General features: G+C 47.4%; 1 protein-coding gene across 2 annotated transcripts in view; it reads left to right on the top strand.

The window, feature by feature from the left end:
• maml3 (mastermind-like transcriptional coactivator 3) overlaps window positions 1–24853 on the top strand; it is a 486074-nt gene that overhangs the window by 452024 nt on the left and 9197 nt on the right. For both annotated transcript variants that reach the window (XM_086008652.1, XM_086008663.1), the window contains one exon: window positions 12118–12238. In XM_086008652.1, the coding sequence (XP_085864778.1) occupies window positions 12118–12238 (121 nt within the window). The remainder of the gene's footprint in view (window positions 1–12117; window positions 12239–24853) is intronic.

Genomic DNA, 24853 nt, shown 5'->3' with positions numbered 1-24853 from the left:
GAATAGATTACCGAGACACTTGATGACCATGGCACTGGTCATGTCTGGGCAGGGAATGGCGAAGGGGAAGCGGGAATATTCATCGATGATATTGAGGAAGTATACGTTACGGTCGGCAGAGGGAAGGGGTCCCTTGAAGTCCAGACTTAGGCGCTCGAATGGCCGTGTGGCTTTGATAAGGTGTGCACGGTCAGGCCTGTAGAAACGAGGCTTGCATTCCGCACAGATGCGGCAGGCTCTGGTCATTGCCCTGACCTCCTCGATGGAGTGGGGCAGATTGCGGGACTTTATAAAATGGTATAGTCGGGTGACCCCTGGGTGACAGAGGTCGTTGTGGAGACCCTGTAATTTGTCCATATGAATGCTGGCACACATTCCCTGCGATAGGGCGTCTGGGGGTTCATTAAGGGCTCCCGGCCTGTACATAATATCATAGTCGAACGTGGATAGTTCGATCCTCCACCTGAGTATTTTGTCATTCTTGATTTTCCCCCTTTGTTATTAAACATGAAAGCCACCGACCGCTGGTCGGTGAGCAGGGTGAAACGTTTGCCAGCTAGGTAGTGTCTCCAGTGCCGCACTGCCTCCACTATAGCCTGTGCCTCCTTCTCGACAGAAGAGTGCCTGATTTCAGGTCCCTGAAGGGTTCGGGAGAAGAAGGCCACAGGTCTCCCAGCCTGATTGAGGGTCTCAGCTAAGGCAAAGTCTGACGCATCGCTTTCGACTTGAAAGGGAATGCTTTCGTCCACTGCACACAGTGCAGCCCTTTCAATGTCCTGTTTGATACTGGTGAAAACCTCCCGAGCTTCAGCTGATAGTGGGAAGGACATCGATTTAATGAGGGGTCGGGCCTTATCAGAGTAATTGGGCACCCATTGGGCATAATACAAAAAAAGTCCCAGGCACCTTTTTAAAGCTTTGGGATTGTGTGGCAGGGGCAGTTTCTTTAGGGGGCGTAATCGGTCAGGGTCCGGTCCAATTACCCCATCTTCCACCACACAGCCGAGGATACAGAGACAGGTTGTGTTGAAGACACATTTGTCTTCGTTGTAGGTTAGATTCAGCTTTAGGGCAGATTTTAAAAATCTCGCAAGATTTAGATCGTGGTCTTGCTGGTTGTGCCCGCAGATAGTGACATTGTCCAGATAGGGGTAGGTAGCTTGTAGTTTATTCTCGTCAACCATGCGGTCCATCTCACGTTGGAAGACCGAGACCCCATTTGTTACCCCGAAGGGCACTCTGAGAAAATGGTAGAGGCGTCCGTTTGCCTCAAAGGCGGTGTATGGGCGGTCCTCCGTTCTAATGGGGAGCTGGTGATACGTGGATTTGAGGTCGATAGTCGAGAAGACTCGGTATTGCGCAATCTGGTTGACCATTTCTGATATGCGGGGTAAAGGGTAGGCGTCCAGCTGGGTATAAATATTAACAGTCTGTCTGTAGTCAATAACCATTCGTTTCTTTTCGCTATTTTTAACTATGACTACTTGGGCACGCCACGGACTGGTACTGCATTCAATAATGCCTTCCCGCAGGAGTCTGTCCACTTCCGCCTTGATAAAGTGTCTGTCTTCCAGACTGTACCGTCTACTTTTGGTCGCTATGGGCCTACAGTTCGGAGCGAGATTAGCGAATAAAGAGGGCGGGCTGATTTTTAAGGTTGATAGGCCACAGACTGTGAGTGGCGGCTGGGACCCGCCATATGCTAGCGTGACACTTTCGTGGTGGCACTGGAAGTCCAGGCCCAAGATTACATTAACACAGAGTTCTGGCATCACGAGGAGTTTAAAATCCTTGTAGTCCGTGCCTTTTACAGTCAGTGTTACCACACAGTAGCCCAAAATGTCCGAAGTGTGGGGCTTAGCAGCCATAGCAATTCTGCTCCGTGTAGGGGTTACCGTTAATGAGTGCCGCCGTACCAGGCTAGGCTGGATAAAACTCTCGGTACTCCCACAGTCAATTAAACATTTCGTTAAATTCCCGTTTACCTGTATGTCCATCATGGATTTTGTCAACGGGTGTGGCCTGGATTGATCCACCGTGATTGAAGCCACTGTTGGGCCCTGGGCGGCCGTTGAGTCGGGAAAAGATGGCGGATCCCAAGATGGCGGCACGCACGGCACGCACGAGGCGGTGACGGAGTTGGAAATCGGATTCCCCCTGCAGACTTTGCTAAAATGCCCCTTTTTCTTACATTTGAAGCATGTAGCGTCCTTCGCTGGGCATCGTTGTCTGGGGTGCTTGGCCTGGCCGCAGAAGTAGCATTTCGGGCCTCGAGACATTGCCGCTGTAGTAGGACTCCTGGGTGAACTTCTGTGTGGGGACTCCGGCGGTGTAGAGCTGGTCTGAGACCTGGATGGGGAAGATGGCTGATTCCAAGATGGCAGCCCGCTCGGCGCGCACGAGGCGGTGAGGGCCGCATGGCCGGAAGAATAAGAGTCAGAGTTTTTCTGGGCCACGTCCAGCGATCGCGCAGTGGCCACTGCCTTTTTTAAGTCCAGGACCTCCTTCTCCAGCAGTCTCTGCCGGATATAATTCGATTTGAGGCCCGTGATGAAGGAATCGCGGACCAATTCGTCAGAGTACACGTTGGCCGTCACGGCCTTGCAGTTACAGTCCCGGACCAAGTCCTTTAGGCCTTGTAAGAAATCGTCCATTGATTCCTCAGGTCGCTGCCTGCGTGTAGCCAGCAGATGTCTGGCGTACACTTCGTTTACTGGCCTCTGGTATTGGGCCTTCAGGATAGTGATGGCCTCCGTGTAAGAGGTGGCGTCCCGGATGAACGAATAAATCCGATGACTAACGCGAGTAGTCAGTAGACTCAGTTTATCTACCTCGCTAGCGGATGAGGCCCTCGCGAAGAGTTCGAAGCATTTGAGCCAGTGTCCAAATTGATTTGATGCTTCAGCAGAATGTGGATCCAAGTCCAGACGCTCTGGTTTTAGGAGTCGATCCATCCTAGTATTCTTTAGTGATTAACACACCGACTGGCTCACAGGAATGAGTCATACAGATCCTGAGATCTTTAAGTAAGAGAAGTCAGGGGCGGAGCCAAGAGCCAAGACCTGGAACCTTCCAGGTTAGTCAGGAAAGAGGAAGTGAAACTATACACCGTGTGGGGGAGGGTAATATACATGAGTGCAAAACGGATACAGGCAAGACAAACAGTTTTCATTACAAGGAGCAACAACAGGAGCGCCAACCTGCTGCTCACCTAACTGAAGCTGCACAGGCCAGAAGGCGCCAGCGCATGGAAGGACGCCGCCGCAGGAGATACCCCCAAAACAGAGTTTACAGGCTGAGGATGAGCTACCTCAACATGACTGAGCAGCAGTGCCAAAGGGGACTCAGACTTTCGCGAGAGGTAGTGGGTGACATCTGCACAATGCTGCAGCAAGACCTGGAGCTCAGAGGAGCGGGTGGACACCCCTTACCAGTGGCCATTAAAGTCACCACCGCACTCAACTTTTTTACTTCAGGCTCATTCCAGGGATCAACAGCAGACATCAGCGACATCTCCCAGGCGGCCGCACACGCTTGCATCACGCAGATAACCGATGCCCTATTTGCCAAACCGCACAATTACATCAACTTCTCCAAGGATCAAGCAAGTGTAACCGCACATGCGGTTGGATTTGCTAATCTGGCAGGCTTTCCAAGGGTGCAGGGCATTGTAGACTGTACACATGTGGCCCTTAAGGCACCCCATCACAATCCAGGTATTTTTGTCAACCGCAAGGTCTTCCACTTCCTTAACGTGCAGCTGGTGTGTAACCACAATAAGGAAATTTTGCATGTTTGCGCCAAGTACCCTGGCAGTTGCCATGACTCGTTCATCCTGCGGCAGTCTAGTATGCCTCCGCTCTTCAGTGCGCCAGACCAACTTTGCGGATGGCTACTTGGAGACAAGGCTATCCCCTGAAGACGTGGCTAATGACGCCATTGAGGAGCCCATTCAATGAAGCTGAGGAGAGCTACAATTCCAGCCACATTTCCACCAGATCCATAATCGAGCAAACCATTGGCTTGCTGAAGATGTGATTCAGATGCCTTAATAGATCAGGTGGAGCCCTGCAGTACTCAGCAGCCAGGGTCTCCAGAATCGTCGAGGTCTGCTGTGCACTTCACAAAATGGCACAGCATCGTGGCTTGCAGCTGCCTGAGAAACAAGGAGGTGGGGGCTCCTCTCCAAGCGCTCACACGACCATGCCACTGCAGAGCCCTCGGTCAGAGCCCCACCAGAGTCCACACCCAACTGAGATCGGCGTCTCAGCCCCTGCACAGCCGCAGGAGCAGCAGACTGTTGGCGAGCCTGAGATGAGGAGGAGGAGGGCGACAACGAACAGCTTGCGGAGGCGCATCAACCAGCGGCAGCAGCACGCAAGAACATTGCTGCCCGGGATGCAAGGGATGCACTGATCTTGGCCAGATCTGCTTAGGCTGCCCAATCAAATACATTTGGCTCGCACCTTCTTACCACATCATCGACAATGGACAAGAACCTGCGGCTTCCTATCACTCTGACCACCATACTGACAATTCCAAGTCACCCTGAGCCCTCAATGTGGAAGTCCCATTTGCGAAATGACACAGCCCACAACTTCAACGGTTTGTCATCAAGTCATTTTATAACAATAATTCACGGATGGCATTTCACAATTAAACACAACAGAACACCCAAGTGACTACCCTTGTGATTACTTGTGCTTTATCTTCCTATTACGCGTGCTCCTACATGGTGCTTCCCCTGTGGCTTCAGCAGATGTGGAGGCCCCTTGCTCACTTTCTTGCTGCTCCTGACTCGACACCTTTGTCGGGCGTCCTCTGGAGTTGCAAGCCTGTGAGGGCTCGGCAACAGTCTGCTGCTCCTGCGGCTGTGCAGGGGCTGAGATGCCGATCTCAGTTGGGTGTGGACTCTGGTGGGGCTCTGACCGAGGGCTCTGCAGTGGCATGGTCGTGTGAGCGCTTGGAGAGGAGCCCCCACTTCCTTGTTCTCTGCCATCAACATCCCTCTCATGGGTCAGCCCCACTTCAGAGCTAGCAAGTGGCTTGGCAGCACCTTGCTGCACTTCAGGGGGGCCATGAGGAACCGTTTCTGCACTGGCAGTCCTACTCCAGAGGACTTCCATGTAGGTCTGGTTTCTCTGCTCAATAGCTGACCAGCGCTCCTCCAGAGATGTCAGTCTATTCTGAACAATGACCATGTTTTCAAGACCCTGGTGACTTAGCTCCTCCATGGCTGTAGCCATCCTCTCCTCTACAGTAGCCATCCTTTCCACGGAGGTAGCTATCCTTTCCACAGAGGTTGCCATCCTTTCCATGGTGATGCGTTCACACGCCAATGCCTCCACAAAGGCTCTACTCATGTTAGCAATGGACTCCTCCATTCGCTCCACACTCGCAGCGACCCTGGAGACAAAACCTGCCAGAGACTCCTGCACCTGTTCCTGGAGTCCCAGCACCGCTCTCCTTCTGGATGAACCCGGAGGCACAGGGTCGACATGCAGCTGAGCCGAGCTGGCAGAGTCCTGCGCCCTTCGACGAGGACTCTCCACTGCTGTCCCTGTCTCCACCACCCGCTGATGCTCACTTGTGACCTTGATACACCAGGTGACAACACTACTCTATGTCCCGAAGGTCCCACCGAGGTGTGAGTGTCTGCGCTGGTGCTGGATGCGCTGAATTCTGGTGATGCTGCGCTCTCAGAGGTTGCAGCTTCCTCTGAGGAGTCTTGTGGCTGAGGCTGAGGGGGGCTGTCGATGGTCCTATGGGGGAGACATGTGAGATAAACGTTGCATGCACATGGAATTGTGCAGATGATCATAAGTCAATCTGTTAGAGCATCCGAATCAGTATCAGTCACTCATGCAATGTCAATGAGTGAGATGAAAAACTATTCTGTCACCAGCTTGCTCTGATGCGCCCATCTGTCCATCCCAAACTTGCACATTCTCCTTGACTCCCACGATCTTGAGGGCCGCCTCCGCTGCGCTGGTGAGCTGAGCTATTGAGGGTGGCCCTCCTCCTGTCTTCACCCTTTATCTCTTATCATTTATTGCCCATCCCTAGTTGCCCTTGAGAAGGTGGTGGTGAGCCGCCTTCTTGAACTGCTGCAGTCCGTGTGGTGATGGTACTCCCACAGTGTTGTTAGGGAGGGAGTTCCAGGATTTTGACCCAGCGATGATGAAGAATCAGCGATATACTTCTAAGCCAGGATGGTGTGTGACTTGGAGGGGAACTTGCAGGTGGTAGTGTTCCCATGTGCCTGCTGCCCTTGTCCTTCTAGGTGGAAAAGGTCGCGGGTTTGGGAGGTGCTGCCGAAGAAGCCTTGGCGAGTTGCTGCAGTGCATCTTGTAGATGGTACACACTGCAGCCACGGTACGCCGGCGGTGGAGGGAGTGAATGTTTAAGGTGGTGGATGGGGTGCCAATCAAGCGGGCTGCTTTGCCCTGGATGGTGTCAAGCTTCTTGAGTGTTGTTGGAGCTGCACTCATCCAGGCAAGTGGAGAGTATTCCATCACACTCCTTACTTGTGCCTTGTAGATGGTGGGAAGGCTTTGGGGAGTCGGGAGGTGAGACACTCTCCGCAGAATACCTAGCCTCTGACCTGCTCTTGTTGACACAGTATTTATGTGGCTGGTCCAGTTAAGTTTCTGGTTAATGGTGACCCCCAGGATGTTGATAGTGGGGGATTCGGCGATGGTAATGCCATTGAATGTCAAGGGGAGGTGGTTAGACTCTTGCTTGTTGGAGATAGTCATTGCCTGGCACTTCTGTGGCATGAATGTAACCTGCCATTTATCAGCCCAAGCCTGAACGTCATCCAGGTCTTGTTGCATGCGGGCATGGACTGCTTCATTATCTGAGAAATTGTGAATGGCGCTGAACATTGTGCAGTCATCAGCGAACATCCCCATTTCTGACCTTATGTTGGAGGGAAGGTCATTGAAGAAGCAGCTGAAGATGGTTGGGCCTAGGACCTGAGGAACTCCTGCAGCGATGCCCTGGGGCTGTGATGATTGACCTTCATCCACCGCAACCATCTTCTTTTGTGCTAGGTCTGACTCCAGCCAGTGCAGCGTTTTCCCCCTGATTCCCATTGACTTCAGTTTTACTAGGGCTCCTTGATGCCAGACTCGGTCAAATGCTGCCTTGATGTCAAGGGCAGTCACTCTCACCTCACCTATGGAATTCAGCTCCTTTGTCCATGTTTGGACCAAGGCTGTAATGAGGTCGGGAGCCGAGTGGTCCTGGCGGAACCCAAACTGGGCATCAGTGAGCAGGTTATTGGTGAGTAAGTGCCGCTTGATAGCACTGCCAATGACACCTTCCATCACTTTGCTGATGATTGAGAGTAGACTGATGGGGCGGTAATGGGACGGGTTAGATTTGTCCTGCTTTTTGTTGACAGGACATAGCTGTGCAGTTTTCCACATTGTCGGATAGATGCCAGTGTTGTAGCTGTAGTGGAACAGCTTGGCTAGAGGCGCGGCTAGTTCTGGAGCACAAGTCTTCAGCACGATAGCCGGGATGTTGTCGGGGCCCACAGCCTTTGCTGTATCCAGTGCGCTCAGCCGTTTCTTGATATCACGTGGAATGAATCGAATTGGCTGAAGACTGGCTTCTGTGATGGTGGGGACCTCGGGAGTAGGCCGATATGGATCATCCACTCGGCACTTCTGGCTGCAAATGCTTCAGCCTTGTCTTTTGCACTCACGTGCTGGGCTCCACCATCATTGAGGATGGGGATATTCTTGGAGCCTCCTCCTCCCATTAGTTGTTTAATGGTCCACCACCATTCACGACTGGATGTGGCAGGACTGCAGAGCTTTGATCTGATCTGTTGATTGTGGGATCGCTTAGCCCTGTCTATAGCATGCTGCTTCCACATTTTATCATGCATGTAGTCCTGTGTTGCAGCTTCCCCAGGTTGGCACCTCATTTTTAGGTACGCCTGGTGCTGCTCCTGTACACTCCTTGTTGAACCAGGTTTGGTCCCCTGGCTTGGTGGTAATGGTTATGCTGGGCCATGAGGTGGAGTACAATTTTGCTGCTGCTGATGGCCCACAGCGCCTCAGGGATGCCCAGTTTTGAGCTGCTAGATCTGTTCTGAATCTATCCCATTTAGCACGGTGGTAGTGCCACACAACACGATGGAGGGTGTTCTCAGTGTGAAGACAGGACTTCGTCTCCACAATGACTGTGTCACTGCTGCCAATGCTTTCAAGGACAGATGCATATGCGACAGGTAGATTGGTGAGGACGAGGTCAAGTAGGTTTTTCCCTCGTGTTGGTTCACTCACCACCTGTTGCAGGCCCAGACTGGCAGTTATGTTGTTCAGGACTCGGCCAGCTGTGGTGCTACCGAGTCCCCCACCCAGAGTACGTTCTGTGCCCTTGCTACTCTCAGTGCTTCTTAACATGGAAGAGTACTGATTCATCAGCTGAGGGAGGGCAGTAGGTGGTAATCAGCAGAAGGTTTCCTTGTCCATGCTTGACCTGAAGCCATGAGACTTCATGGGGCCCGGAGTCAATGTTGAGGACGCCCAGAGCTACTCCTTCCCGACTGTATACCACAGTGCCGCCATCCCTGGTGGGTCTGTCCTGCCGGTGGGACAGGACATACCATGGGATGGTGATGGAGGAGTTTGGGACATTGGCTGAAAGATATGATTCTGTGAGTATGACTATGTCAGGCTGTTGCTTGACTAGTCTATGGGACAGCTCTCCCAATTTTGGCACAAGTCCCCAGATGTTGGTGAGGACAACTTTGCAGGGTCGACTGGGCTGGGTGTGCCATTGCCGTGTCTGTAGCCGGTGCTGAGGTCGACCGTCCAGATTCATTCTTATTTATTGTTTTGTTTCGTAGCGGTTAGTTACAACTGAGTGGCTTGCTAGGCCATTTCAGAGGGCAGTTAAGGGTCAACCACATTGCAGTGGGTCTGGAGTCACATATAGGCCAAACCAGGTAAGGACAGCAGAGTTCTTTCCCTGAAGGGTATTAGTGAACCAGATGGGTTTTTACGACAATCCGATAGTTTCATGGTTATCATTACTGATACTAACTTTTCATTCCAGATTTATTTAATTAACTGAATTTAAATTCTCCAGCTGTCCTGGTGGGATTTGAACTCGCGTCTCTGGATCATTATTCCAGGCCTCTGGATTACTAGCCCAGTGACATTACCACTATGCTACCGTTCCCGTGTGTTGTAAATTGTTGTCATAGCATAAGAGTGATAGGGAGTGCAAGGGCTGCATAGTTGAATAGTTAAGTGAATGTGAACATACAGAGAGAGGGAATGGTTAAGGGTGCAGGGATGTAAGGGTCAAGTGGGATGTGGAGGAGGAGGTTGACAATGAAGAGTGCTGGTGATGGGGAGCAGATTGAGGGTCATGGTGATGTAATACTCACTTTTCCTGTGCGGAGAAGGTCAGGAAACCTCTTTCTGCACTGCAACCAGGTTCTGCTGCACATTGAGATGGCACTTGACCTCCTGTGCCACTTGCAGCGACACAGCTTTGGTTTGCTGGGGAAGCTTTTTCCTCCCAGATGAAGGAAACAGCATTTCCTTCTGAGCTCTTGCTCCCTCCACCAGAGCTTGGAGGGAGTCCTCATCAAAGCGGGGGGCGCACTTGGGCCTTGAGCTTGCCACATTTGCACCACTAATCCCTCAGAAGTTGCAAGCCTTAAATGCAGCTGCATAGATGACATCATCAGAGGCGAGTTTCTGGACCAAAAGACTCATTGGATTCCCACACGCTGAAAATCAAGTGCCCAATTAGAGCAAAATGGTTAAATTGTCCCGCCTCACATAGGAGGCGGGGGCGGGACCCGCCGACCACCTAATCCGCCCCCAATGACAAAATCCAGCCCATAATTTAAAAATGGGCACTGGGCTAAAGAAGGAGATATTAAGAGGGGTGTAATGTTATCTTATATCTTAGTATTAAGAGGCTTACGAGTAGATATCGTTGAGTACTCTTTATTAGGTCTTGAGTCAGTGCCAGCTTGTGCAGTACTGCCGCATGGCCAAGATGGCTTCCTATTTATACGACTGCCATCAAGCAGCTGTCTTTACTACAGCTACAGTTATCTGTACAAGTGGTGGCCCAAATCTTGGCCAAAGAGATACGTATTAAGGAGGGTCTTAAAGAAGAAGAGGGTGTGCCAGAAAGTGGGGCATAGGCAGCTGAAGGTACGGCTGTTAATGGTGGAGCGAAGGGAGGGGACATGAGGCCAGAGTGTCTAGGGGTTCTGCCGGGCTCCCACTAAAGTTATGGTGGGAGATTGGGAGAACTCTTGCAGAGAGTTCAGGGGTAGATTACAGATATAGGGAAGGGGTGAGGACATGAAGGAATGTCAATATGAGGATGAGAATTTTAAATTTGAGGCGTTGGGAAACGGCGAGAACAGGCATGATGGGCAAGCGGGACTTGGTGTGGGAAAAGCTTTGGATGAGCTGAAGTTTATGGAGGGTAGAGGATAGTAGGCTGGTTGAGCCATTGGCATAGACTAGTCTGGAGGTGACAAAGGCATGAATGAAGGTTTCAGCAGGAGCTGGGCTGAGTTCGGAGCAGAAGCGAGCAATGCTAGAGAGGTGGAAGCAGGCAGTCTTTGTGATAGAGAGGATATCACAAGGCCAAACATATTGGGGTAGATTCTCACCTTCACCACCTGGGTGGTAATCTGACAGGGCAGATCACCCATCTTTTATATTTCAATGGAATGAAGATCGGGTGGGTTGTATAAAGAGCGGGTGATCTGCTTCACTAGATTACTGCCCAAGCGGTCAAGATGAAAGCTACCCTATTGAAATAGTGGGGATTCCAACATCTCTCTTTTATCTAAATATAGCACCTCAACAAAAATCCACATTAGTGGATTTACTAATGGAAGGGGGCAATTATATCTGTCTACACAAGCACCCAATTAATTTGTAAGCAATAGTGGAATTGGCTAATGATTGGACACAGTTCAAAGAGATTTTTGTGTATTTATATTGAAATCAGCTGTGGAAATGCATCACACTTCTGATAGGCCAGTGGGCAGACCAGAAAGGCCCCAAGTTCAACCCCCGAGTTAGCTGATCTCTGTTGTAGTCACAGTATGAGCGCTACAGTTTGCTAGAGTCTCTCGGGGTAACTGCTCCGTATCACTATTCAGTGAATCTTACTGGTGCATGTATATTGGATGAAGACATGGGGTCAGTTGACTGAATAGCCTGTCAACTCTCACTATACTGGTTCAGCTGTGAAACTCAAGAGAAGTGCCAACCATACCTCAGCACGAGTCACCACCTTCAGGGAACAAGTGGAGACATTTTGAGGGTGAGAAGGGAATAGAGAGGAAAACACCTGTGGTAAAACACTTTGGTCTGGAAATTCCACAGGGGTCCTCCTGGTCTCCAGCCATAACTCTGGCTGGAGACCGGCAGATCTCTCAGAGGAACGGCGACGATGGCCATTTTCAACCATTTGCAGCATTTCTCCAGGTGTCCCAGTAAAGGTACGGTGGGAGATCTCTTACTGCATTTCAGCTCCTTTGAAAGCAGTTGCAATTATCTTACAGTTTATATGGTTTGTCTCAAATCAAACTAAAAAGATCAGTAAACATTAATAACAAGTGCTTGTCACTGAGGGGGTGAGTTGGTGCTAGCTACCAGTCACGCTGCAGATGGCAAAATACTACAGCCCTGAAAAGCACCACTGCTAGAGGTCTCACTCAGCTTGTACAGTAGAGGAAGTCGTGCAGTAGTAATGCCAGATCTCAATAAATTTCAGCTCAAGTGTGATACTGTAAGTTTATTTTGTTCCATCTAGGTTCTGACACCTTCTCCTCATTTCCTGTGGTTTTGTTGGCCACACACATAGCATTTGGTTTGGAAGGGGGAAACCTAAAGAGAGGGAGGGAGAGAAAAATTAAAGTAACTTTTTTAATGGCCATGTAGGGAAAAAAAATTTAAACTGAGGAAGTATTTGAAAAAATAATGTTGGAAGATGCACTGCAGCTTCACTGGCGATTGTAACCATTGTTCCGGCTGTAACAGTACGATTGAAGTGTTGGTTTCCCCATGACCTGTAATGGCAGAATTAATGGGCTTGTTTTCCTTTCATCAGCAACAGCAGTTACAGCAGCAGCAACACGACCAGATGCAACGACATCTTCCCAGACCACATCCGCAGTGCAAGGACCAGCAGAGGAATCCATATCCTGTTCAACAGGTCAGCCAGTTCCAAGGTAAGCCTGTCAATTATTGGTTCCCTTCTAAGCATTTACAAGTGAAATGTGTAGTTTGCCCTGTAGGATTGAACGTGTGTTATTAAGCTAACTGACAAGTGCAGTAAGTTCCTGTAAAGGTCATTGGTTATATTTACAGAATAAATGGAACGGATTTTAATCGGGCAGTGGTCTTCACCTCATAAATAACTGTTCAGCAGCCTGTGCGTGCGTTACTTGTGTAGTTTTCTACCCCAGTTGGAGGGTACAATTGCCCTCTGTGCCCCTGGACTGCAGAGGAAAATATCAGACAGGCTTCCAGCCTCTATGCATATGGGTGTCAAGTGAAGACTAGATCATGTTTGACTGTGAGGCTCTTGTAAACAAGCAGCTAGCCGACACTCGGGACAGAGCTTTGCTAGGGCCCCTACCACTAGGTTGCAGTGAGTGACTTACCAGGACACCATAGGTGCTTTACCTCCAATTTTCCTCTCATTAATGACAGTGGACAGAAAATCGCGGGAAAAGCACCTGTGATTTTCCAATAAGTCGCCCGCTGCATGTGAGGCTCTGCTGGTGGCATGGCATAGCACCTAGGAACGTTGTGCCCTCGGTGTCTGGGCACACGCGGTTGGTATTGTGGTGTTGTATTAGGGAATTGTCGAGTTGGCTTCTTTCTTGAAGTAACCCGATAGGAAAGCCCACTGTGATGCGGGCATGTCGGATATTGCAGGAGAGCAACAGAAACATAACCAAGCTTGGACCTAGAAAGAAGATTCAGGTGTTGAGCCCATTCCTTTCATGGATCTTCTACAGTCCACCTTGCCATGGACACCATCCCACTTATTTAGTGAAGTAGAGGGGTGCTGAGCCTGAGCAATGTGACAGCACAGTCCCTTGTCCAGCCTTGGAAACATCACCAAAATGGTGCTGCTTGATTAGGAATGTTTAATTTGGAAGACATTTTTCTTTAAATTTAAATTGGATCTCCTGTGATGTTGTTCATTGCGAGTCAGGGAATATGATGTTGTATAACAATGTAATGGGCAATGCATTATCCAATTTATTCATTTATAGTGATGAAATGCCTTTTAATTGAATTTTTATTTAACTCGATTAATTTTCTATGAAAACCCCATGCGAACGTCCTTGATTATCATCATGAAGTTCGTGAAGTTAAACTGCAGCTGAAGAGTTGTTCTGCCCGTTTCTCCACTTGTCCCATGAAGGAAGTGACTCAGTCGGGGTACAGTTTCAGAGGCACTAATAGTCTTCTGGCACCATGCCCAAGTGGCTACTTTGACAGTGAGTCTGTGAGGCCTTTGAGTGCCTGATGTCCAATTGCATGTACTTTCCAGCAGGTAACTGGAATTAAAAAAATACTTGAAATTATACAGCATGTTTCATGGAAAAAGTTTTCAAAGCACTTTACACAATGACTATTTTGAAGTTCGGTGATTGTTATGTGGACAAACACTGCACCAGCGTCTCACAGACAGCCATGAGATTAATCAGTGTGTACGCAGGTGGTATTGGTATGAGGGAGGAATGTTGGTCAGGGCACCAGGAGAATTGCCTGTCCATCTTCAATTAGTTCCAAAGGATCGTTAACACCCACCTCAGTAGGCAGGCAAGGCCTCAATTTAATATCTCATCCAAAGAATGACACTACCACTTCTAACAATGCAGCACTACACTGGAGTGTCAGCCTAGATTATGCACTAAAGCCAGAGTCTAGGGCTTAAACTCACAACTTCTGACCCAGAGATGAGTGCTGCCAACTGAGCCAAACTAATATGCCTAATGATCAGGAGTGGAAACCCTGGCTGAAGTTTTTCTCCTCTTCCTAGCCCAGGGGCACGGAGGCCAACTGTAGCACAGAACTACAGCCCCGAATGAGATCAGTTCAGACAAAGGATCAGACCGTAGGTTTTCCTGGTCTGTGTGGCTGAGTAGGGTATTATGCAGTGTCTGGAACATCCGAGGGGTCCAAACAATATTTTAGAAATTATTTCTTTTAAGTAATGGATTTTCTTTTCTAACTTTCTGAATTTTGCACATTTTAAATATTGTATGAAAAGGATTTTGTGTACATTTCTAAAGCTGGTTGTACTTTGAAATTAAGGTAATGTACAAAGTCAGAGAGAATGCCTTCGAGTATAATCATTGTACCGTACAAATTCCAAATGAATCGTGCTGTGATCAGTCTCTAGTTCCTTCCCATTGTATAATAATGCCACTTAGGTAGTGCTTACATTGGGAAAAGTAATAGAATGTTTCAGGAAACCTCTGATGTCTTTACAATTACTAACACTCAAAGGCTCAGCTTCCAGATGCTCTGAGTGAAGCAGCATTAAATCAAACCATGAAATTCCAGCACAGTTGAAATGTTTTTTGAGAGGGCTGGAGAAAGCGACTGGTGTTAATAATACTGTAGGTTCATTCTTCACTAACTAGCTTGTTGATTCAATAAGCCTGGTTCCCCAATTAAAAACCAAGATTATATCCTCTCAAACCCATTCACGTACCTGCTATGCTTCCTCCCCCTTTTGGAGGTGCAAGGACCCCTCGCATTGTGCAGACGTTTACTGTGAGCGACATCCTACTGCTGTTAGAAAGTTCCACCTCAACGCCAGGAAACAAGTGGGTAAACATGGCCAGCCATAGCAAGTGAGGGTCAGCCTTCGCTTAATAGTCTGGGACCCTTCATGGAGGCCTGTATAGAAGATGCCTTTCCTCCACAGACACCACAGCACACCCAATTCAAAATAAAAATAAAGGCAGCCCCCGGGCACCTTGCTCAGTTATCTTCTCCTCCCATAGCCAGTAAAGCATCCTGATTGTGCAGCATGCATCAGCACGATACAAGTATGCCAGCTGACATATTTTATCAAGTTGTGCTCCTGTAGATGCTGCGTTAACAAATAACTGCACCAATATGGAAGCCAATGTAACATTCTGGAAAGTAATTAGTGGGAATTTAAGTCTTGATGCCTGTCTCTGAACTCCAGTACTTAAAGTGGGGGTGTCTGACGTCAACTTGCTTCTTCCTCATGACATGTATTTTTACCGAATCATGTTCCCAGCACTGAGCCACCGAGAGCGCCTCTCAGGAATTCAGGCATGTGCTCCCCATGATCTTCCATCCGTTAATTGTTGAATCGCCTCTTTATTGAGTGAATCTTTTCGCATATGGGATTTGCCAGAGTATTCAGATTGTTTTCGCTTTGTAGGGAACTGTGAAACTAAATGTTAACACTAACATAGCGACTCACTTACCAGTGGAATCACAGCAACCCAAAACAGCTCTGTGAATTTAATACATCTTTCCTGCTAAGGGCCTTTTCAGTAAGGCACCTCACATGACATAACTGGCAGTTTTCAAGTGTGCTTTACACGTGTTTTTAAAAAATAAAAAAATAAATCCCACTAAACTAAAATGAAAAAATCAATTTAATACTATTTTACATGTAATTATCCCCACTCTTAAGCTGCCCTGTATGGTTCAAATAGTAAATGCACTGTCAGTGTGGAACTGAGCTATACAGATCAGTGAGGACCGAGGTTCGATCCTCGGCCTACCCTGAATTAGCTGGTCTTAGCCAGACAGTATTTGATGTGTTACAATTAGCCTCAGCACTCCTGGGCTATGGATGGAAAATTAGCTCGGGTACCTGCTCCTAGTCAGCTAGAACGTGCATAGATGAGCGTATGGATGAACGTAAGGTGTGGCGCGAGTTAAGCTGTACTGTGATACCCCCCGCCACCCTCCTGTTAAATATGATGCCAACGCTCACTGTTTAGGCTCACACATAAAGAAAGGCCACGTGGATGATATAAAACAACTTGCATTTATATAGCACCTTTAACATAGTAAAACGACCCAAGGCGCTTCACAGGAGCGATTACCAAACACAATATGATCAGTCTCTGTGAAACTGCATGACCGCATGAGCCATCTACTTCAGTGAGCGGAGCGGAGAAAATTGAGGCGGGGCTTAATAAAGAGTACTCAAAGGAACAAAGTAATCCCGCCATATTCCACTGTTGTGTATCCTCTGTTTATGTATGCTAGTGGCTGCAGGATACAAGCAAATAAAATGCTTAATGCATTTGACTGAATTTCCTTTCTCAGCTATTTTAGCGGCGGTGTTGACCTATTTATTTTAAACCGATTAATACCTCAGCTCAAATAATGGAATTTCAGACAGAAGTGTTAAGCATTCGTACGCTTGTATGCCTTGGTGTAATTTTAGAGCCTTTTTTTCTCCAAACTGTACTATATCTAGCAAGCATTTCTTTTATGCTTTTTGCCAAACAGAGCAGCTTACCCCATCCCATTTCCATTTGTTTCCCAGTGAAATTCTGGCAGGAACACCCATGATGAACAGCATGGTTACCACCAGTGATTACAGTACTACTGTTGCTATGCTATTATTCACCACTGCCTTCCAACAATAGCCCCCACATTCAACAGTGAAATAGTTTTTTTTTTAACTATTACGACCAATCTTGGTTGAACTCTCTTTGAGTCTGTTGTTGATTGATGTACCTCGTGGACCCTGTACAAAAATAAATCATACATGCAGTCCTCCTTACTGAGAATACATGCGTGACCCCGGGAGTACAATTGCAGTGTTCTGTATATTTGATTAATTGAAATGATCTGGAATATTTAGATTTAATAGTTTTATAAATGGTAATGTGTTAACTGTCTGCACACAGATGGAGTTATTGATCACAATAAATATTCCATTTACCTCACTTCTTTTAGATAGAGTATTTACTTTTTCTGTTCAATTCTTTTTCTCTCTTGTCCTAAAGGCTATGACTCATGCTCACGTACTGTACCATGGCTGCTAGTAGCTTGCCCAAGTGCCCATTCTTTATTCGTGAAGCCTTGACAGTGGTTCTCAGCAAGCTACATGATTGTGTGGGAGAGCTATGCTGGGCCCAGTGCTATCCTCTGAAATGTCAGCAAAGACTTTCTGGCAGGGATTGTTGGATAGCAATTAGTTGGTAGAATTTCCACAGGGGTTTTCCCGATCTCCCACTGTAACTTCAGCGGAAACCCCAGAGAAATGGAGTGAATGGCCGTTTGCGCCATTCTCCGAAGTTACCACAGGACATCAGATGAACCCCCATCGCGATTCCAAGCTCAGACCTTTTGGGTGGGAACGGCATTAATTTTGTTTCCATTTTTTAATACAGTGAGGACAATGTTACACCCTAACTCTGCCCTGGTAGAGATATGGTAACTTAGCACACACCAAGAATTGAAACATTAAAGGTTTTCACAAATATATTAAGAGTAATGTGGATCCCTAAACGAATAAAAAATAAAAAAAAGCTGTACAGAGCTCTGGTTAGACCCCATCTGGAGTACTGCATTCTGGGAACCGCACCTCAGGAAGGATCTATTGCCCTTGGAGGGGCTGCAGCACAGATTCACTCGAATTATACTGATGCTTAATAGATTAAATTATGAGGCGAGGTTGCATAGGCTAGTATTCCCTTGAATATAGAAGATTGTGGGATGAGCTAATTGAGATGTTTAAGATGATTAAAGGATTTAATAGGGTTGATAGAGAAAAGCAATTTCTTCTGGTGGGAGAGGGCAGAGCTAGGCCGTTCAAGGGTGAAGTCAGAAAGCACATATTTACACAAAGGGTAGTGGAAATCTGGAAAACTCTCCACCAAAAAGCTGTTGAGGTTAGATCAGTTGGAAATTTAAAAACTGAGATTGGTAGATTTTTGTTATGCCAGGGTATTAAGGGTTACGGAACGAAGGCGAGTAGATGGAGTTAAGATACAGATCAGCCATGATCTAATTGAATGGCAGTATAGGCTCAAGGGACTGAAGGGCCTGCTCCTGCTCCTATTTTCCTATGCAATATGGGACTTTCCTGGTCTATGTGGTTCCGTTCTAAGCCACAAAGTGCATTTACCCACTGAGTCATCCGGAGCATCTTTTATCAGTTAAAAAAAATTAAGGAAAATGTTTGGAAAATTTAGAGAGAGAGAGGGAGATGGAAAAGTTGGAGCAGAAATACGTGACGACATGGAACAATTCACAACCGCAGTCTGCTCATTTGCCAATGAGTCCCGCACTACTGTGGGACGCGATGGTCAGAGGACCAGGTGTCACTGGGCCACTCTCACCTCTTGGCAATCAGCTCAAGAGTGGCATAGGCAGAGGCCTTGGAAGAGGTCATGTAGCCACCCATCCTCTCACCTGCAATTGGCCTGCTACCCAAAAAGAGAACTGAATATGAGAAAGGAGAAAATAACTTGGACAAAATAGACACATGCTAACCCTTGTTAAAAGCTGTAGCAGAGGACAGACTAGTTGGTTGCATCACTATGAAGACATAAAAGGTTCTTCAAAATAGATTGTTCAAAGCGTTTGATTGATAATTGGCAGAGAAAGAGGTACAGAGAATTGTTGGGGGAACACGATGATCAATTTGACCAAAATTTAAAAATCCATCTGACTTCTGTAAATGTGTGAAAACATAAACATTAATCACATGCTTTGGAATCAGCAATATTTTCCATACATTGGGCTGGATTTTCTGGGGGTTCAGCGGGCACGATCGGTGGCGGGTCGGATGGGAAAGTGTTTTTTTCCCGCAGCGGGTCAGGACCTCGCTGTGAACCCGCCGCCACATGCCTTTCCCCGATGTTGGGTCTGTCAGTGCTGAGCAAACCTGACACGCAGCGGCGGGTTCACAGCGAGCGACCCAATTCAAGTAATTAGTGGCTTGTTTAGAGCCACTTAAAATGAATTTCAGCTCACCTGCATTTGACAGCTCGCCCATGGGGTCCACGCTAGCCATGGATCACCTCTGTCAAGCTGAGGCGTGAGTTCAGTGGCCACTGAATCAGCTGATGAGTTGACAGCTTCAAATGTACAGTAAAAGTTCCCACCTTATAGAGATATCTTCCCTCAGCCACAAACTCTTCCTCACTGCATTTCCACAACAGATTCACCATGCTGCAAGTCTTTACACAAATCTCCATCCAGTCTGACTTCATTACCTCTCTCACCATTGACAGATCGCTTCTGTCATCTCTACTTCACCTGCTATCTATTCCCTCAGCATGGGTGCCCTTTATACTCTCTCACCTTGGTCCTCAGAATCCCACCTCGATCAGCGCCAACACCAGCAGCACCAGGCACCCCAGCAGCACCAACCTTCTCCGCAATCAACTGATGCTGCACAGGACACAGGGCATCAGCACCTGACCACATTGCTGCCTGGGAAGCCAGGGATGGCCTCACTATGGCCAGATTTACTTCACTTGATGCTGTACACCCTGGCTGCCACATGATGCGCCAGGTTGGCACCACCTCACACCAACACCATAAAGCAGCCCTACAATGCCCAAGTCATTCCTTTCACATTCATCACCATTGCGGGGGGTACCGTTATGTCTCACCATTCACTGCAACTCACTAAGCCACGTCCAAAGGTGCACATAAATCTGACCAAGTGTTGAAAATAAAGGTTTCACTGTTTGAGACCACATTAACAGAAACTTTATATGAACATTGGATAAAACACCCAAGTGCCTACCCTTGTGTGTTGTTAGTTGGTATGATTGCACTAGGCTGAGGGTGAGTGTGAGGGGTGGCTAGTGAGATGGGGATGTGATAATGTAGATAGAGAGGGATGGGTTGAGGTGCAAGGTAAGGTGGTGTGAATAAGGATGTGCAGGAGTAGGGTAGGGAAGGCAGAGTGATGGGGATGTGATGAGAGGTCCAGCAGGATGAAGTTGAGGGTGGCTTTGTACTAACATTTCGTGATCTACTGAGATCATTGAAACGTTTGCGGCACTGCACCCAGATCCTCCTGACCACATCCCTGCTTGTGTCCTCTACAATGTGCAACCAGGCTGTGTTGATCTCCTAGGGACATCTCTTCCACCCATGGGAAGAGAAGAGGACCTCCCTGTGTGCTGTGACTCCCTCCATAAACATATGGGTGCAACCCTGAGTGTTTGCAGCACTACACTGTATAACACTGACAGTACAAATGTCAAAATAAAGTTGGCCATGGTCCCTTTAAGGAAACTGGCTGATGACGCGTCATCAAATGACATCACGCTTCCTCTAATTGGCCGGCAAACACGCTGGGTGGGTTTAACGAGCTCTATCAGGGGAACTTCATTTCAGAGGCCGGGATGGAGCCAGCAGCGGGGTCGGGGCCCGCCACCGACGTCGCCTGCCACGGACCTGCCGAGGTCAGCAACATCACGGCCATCGTGAATATTGTAATTTGATGTTGTTTCATCTGTGAGGTCTTACAGTTCCACTCAGTATTTTTGTTTTGACGTTGGTTATAGATAAGGCTGCTGATTTACAGCAACTGAATGCGTCCAATTTCCTTTTTATAACTTGCCCCACCCCCACACTCCGAGATTTTTACTGATGTTTTCTGCAATTCCATCCCATTTTTCTTTTGTGTTTTTAAAAAAGAACAACAAGGCTTTACCTGTAGTATAATGAAGGGGTTGCGACTCGATATGTCAGATAGACATTCAAACAGGACACACTGGTTATATAGTAACTCAGAACCTGCCAGCTCCTCCACGATCAACATGCCAAGTTCAAATTAGTGCCTCAAAAGCCATGTTGTGGGGCTCCCCCAAACACTCAATGGAGAAATGCAGTGAGGGGCATGGGACTGAAACACGCAAACCAGACTGGTGCAGCTTCAGATATGAAAAGAAAACTGTGAATGCTGGAATTCTGAATGTTTCATCAGCATCTGAACAAATATTCTCCACCCGATTCGTTAATCTGCCGCCTTTCTTTATAGATGCCAATGACCTGCGTGTATTTTAAGAATTTTTCTGCATTTATTGAATCCCCAGGCAGTGCCGAGTCAGATCATTTCTGCTGGGGCGATACAGTTGGCCTCAGCTCCCCAAGATAGTCGAAGGGGAGGGGGGGAAAGAAAAAAACTTCTCAGCCAAGGTTCAAGCTTTCGATTGCCCTCCAATGACTCGTGCTGGAAAGTGGGTGCGTGTGGGTGGAGGATGAGGTTAGAATCAGGCTCAAGTGTGGTGCCCTCCATGGTTAAAAAGTCTACTGGCACTTATTGTTTGGATTCACATATGAAGAATGGCCACTTGGGTGAGGTACCAGAGGTATGGAGTACCTGTCGAACCGTACCAACAACAACTTGCATTTATATAACGTAGTAATATGTTCCTAGGTGCTTCAAAAGAGCATTATCAAACAGAATTTGACACCGAGCCACATAAGGAGATATTAGGACTGCTTAGTCAAAGAGGTAGGTTTTAAGGAGAGTCTTAAAGGAGAGGTAGAGAGGCGGAGAGGTTTAGGGAGGGAATTCCAGAGCATAGGGCCTAAGCAGCTGAAGGCACGGCCACCAATGGTGGAGCGATGAAAATCGCAAGAGGCCAGAATTAGAAGAGCGCAGATATCTTCGAGGGTTGTAGGGCTGGAGGAGGTTACAGAGAAAGGGAGGGGCGAGGCCATGGCGGGATTTGGAAACATGGAGGAATTTTAAAATCTAGGCAGTGCTGGACCGGGAGCCAATGTAGGTCAGTAAGCACGGGTGAAGGGTGAATGAGACTTGGTGCAAGTTAGGCTATGGGCAGCAGAGATGAGCTCAAGTTTATGTAGGGCGTAAGATGTAGGGAGGATGCAAAGAATCTCCAAAGGGATATAGATAGGCTAAGTGAGTGGGCAAAAATCTGGCAGATGGAGTTTAATGTGGGGTTATCCACTTTGGTAGGAAAAATAAAAAAGTAAATTATTATTTAAATGGGGAGAGACTACAAAATACTGAGGTACAGAGGGGTCTGGGGGCCCTTGTACATGAATTACAAAAAGTTAGCATGCAGGTACAGCAAGTAATTAGGAAGGCAAATGGAATGTTGGCCTTTATTGCAAAGGGAATGGAGTATAAAAGTAGGGAACTTTACAGCCTTCCGGACTCAATATCAAGTTCAACAATTTCAGATCATAACCTCGGCCCCTATTACATTTTTACATATTTTTTATCCACACCTTTGTTTTGTGCCCTTCCCCCTTTTTTTTTCTCTCCCACATGGCAGCTGTCTATCATTCTGCCAGCGCATTTCACACCTAATCTAGAGCCGTCTTTTGTCTCTTTACTAGTCCTATCACCATCTCGTCTCATTTTGAATACCTCTTAATGTCTCTTCACTTCTCTTTTGTTCTCTCCCAGCCCCATTTCCCAGCCCACAAACTGGCCTTTTAATCTGTTTCATTTCCTGTGTTTTTCAGTCCTGACAAAGGGTTTCGACCTGAAACGTTGACTCTATTTCTCTCTCCACGGATGTTGCCTGGCCTGCTGAGTTTTTCCAGCATTTTCTGTTGTTATAAAAGTAGGGAAGTCCTGTTACAACTGTGTAGGGCGTTGGTGAGACCACACCTGGAGTACTGAGTACAGTTTTGGTCTCCTTATTTAAGGAGGGATATACTTGCATTGGAGGCAGTTCAGAGAAGGTTCACTAGGTTGATTCCGGAGATGAAGGGGTTGTCTTATGAAGAAAGGTTGAGCAGGTTGGGCCTATATTCATTGGAGTTTAGAAGAATGAGAGGGGATTTTATTGAAACATATAAGATTCTTAAGGGGCTTGACAGGGTAGATGCTGAGAGGATGTTTCCCCTCGTGGGGGAATCTAGAACTAGGGGGCATAATTTCAGAATAAGGGGGCACCCTTTTTAATTGGAAATGAGGAGGAATTTCTTCTCTGAGGGTTGCGAATCTTTGGAATTTTCTTCCCCAGAGAGCTGTGGAGGCTGGGTCATTGAATATATTTAAGGTGGAGATAGACAGATTTTTGAATGGTAAGCGAGTCAAGGGTTGTGGGGAGCGGGCAGGGAAGTGGAGTTGAGGCCAAGATCAGATCAGCCATGATCTTATTGAATGGCGGAGCAGGCTCGAGGGGCCAAATGACCTCCTCCTGCTCCTACGTCTTATGTATAAGATGGGTGGCCGGCCAGGAGAGCCTTGGAATAGTCAAGTCTAGAGGTAACAAAGGCCTGGATGAGGGTTTCAGCAGCAGATGAGCTGAGGCCGGCTGAGTTGAGCGATGTTACGGAGATGGAAGTAGGCAGTCTTGGTGATGGAGCGGATCTGTGGTACCTCAGCAAGGGACAGCACCTTCAGATATCAAGGGAAGAAAATTGGAGGAGAAAAAGAGTTCCTTTCCAGATTGTCTTTTTTCTTCTCGTACTGCCAATCAGGCATTCTTCCCATATTTTTGCTGCTGCTGAGCTAATTTCCACGTGATTGCGTTTGAATAGAATACATTACCATTATCACATTAGAGTGATCCACCTAATAAGGATGTGAGTGAAATCTGTACTGCAACCTAATAAATAGGCTTTCCTTTATCGGGGGCGGGGAATTTAGTGAAACCACGGGCATACTGGTGGCAAGCTGCATCTCTTAGCAGTCCAGCCTCCGTCTGTGATGTTCAGGAGACCAGAGGAATCGCGCTCTCGTTTTTTGTTTTGCTGGGGTATACCGAAATACTAACACGGGTAATGTATGAACAGCATTCACCTTTTTGGAATACTGCAGTAGCTGCATTAGCTTAATTTCAGCCAGGTCAACAGTCAGTGCTACAAATTGCCACTGTGTCCCTGGACAAGAAAGGGGAAAAGCAGCTAGGATTTCTGCTTTTGATCACTACCCAGTGACCCCTGCTGTAAAGTGTGTGTGTGTGTGTGTGTGAATGAATGTTGAGGAAGAATAGGATCGGGTTCACTTGTGATACTCTCCATGCTTGAATAGCTTCGCTGGGTTCATGAGGAATGACTAATTAAGCAAAGGGACTGCAGACCTGGCAGCACCCATAGAATTGTACCCAGTCAACAGCCAGTGTCCGCAGGAGTAGAAAATGGGGACTATTACCTGGGGTGGGGAACCCATATCACTGCTGGAACGTATGCATTTCCAAACCTGCTTCGTGCATTCTTTACACAGAAAGGGTTAATGATTGTAAGTGTAGAATATTCTACAGTGTTTGAGATGGAGACCATGCTGTTTCTGCATTTGATAATGAATTTCAATGTTTTGTCTGGTGCTTGAAGACTGAGGGGTAGAATTTCCACAGGTGTCCTCTGATCTCCTGCTGTAACTTCGACGGAAGACCGACAGAATCCCAGGAGAAACAGCGTAGATGACTGTTTGTGCCATTTCTCTGGGGTTTCTGCTAAAGCTATGCAAGAGATTGGAAGACTCACCGTGGAAATTACTGGCACATGACTTTAAATAGAATTTAACATGGGCTAAATGGAGAGAGGCTGTATCAGCTGGTTCTGAATGACTCCTGCTTCTAGCGAAACTAGAAGTATATATTTTTTTAAATGTCAACCCTTGTTTTGGGCAGGTCATTTGTGGGCCATTGAGCCCACCTCAGTTCATCCACCCTGAAAGATCCTAAATTTCTCCCCATTTCAGCATCCAGCAGTTTCTTAAATGATTCCGAGGTTTTTGCCTCCACTTTTCTTCCTGAAAATTTATTCCACACATTGGTCACTCTTTGTGTGAAGAAGAATTTCCTGATAACAGTCCTAAATTTGCCTTTTTCAATTTTGAATCAATGTCCTAATCTTGCTATTTA

The sequence above is a fragment of the Somniosus microcephalus genome, chromosome 2 (assembly GCF_052327205.1).
Source record: "Somniosus microcephalus isolate GS21.2 chromosome 2, FLI_Smic_1.0, whole genome shotgun sequence".
Classification (NCBI taxonomy): domain Eukaryota; kingdom Metazoa; phylum Chordata; class Chondrichthyes; order Squaliformes; family Somniosidae; genus Somniosus; species Somniosus microcephalus.
This window is presented reverse-complemented; position numbering and strand designations above follow the sequence as displayed.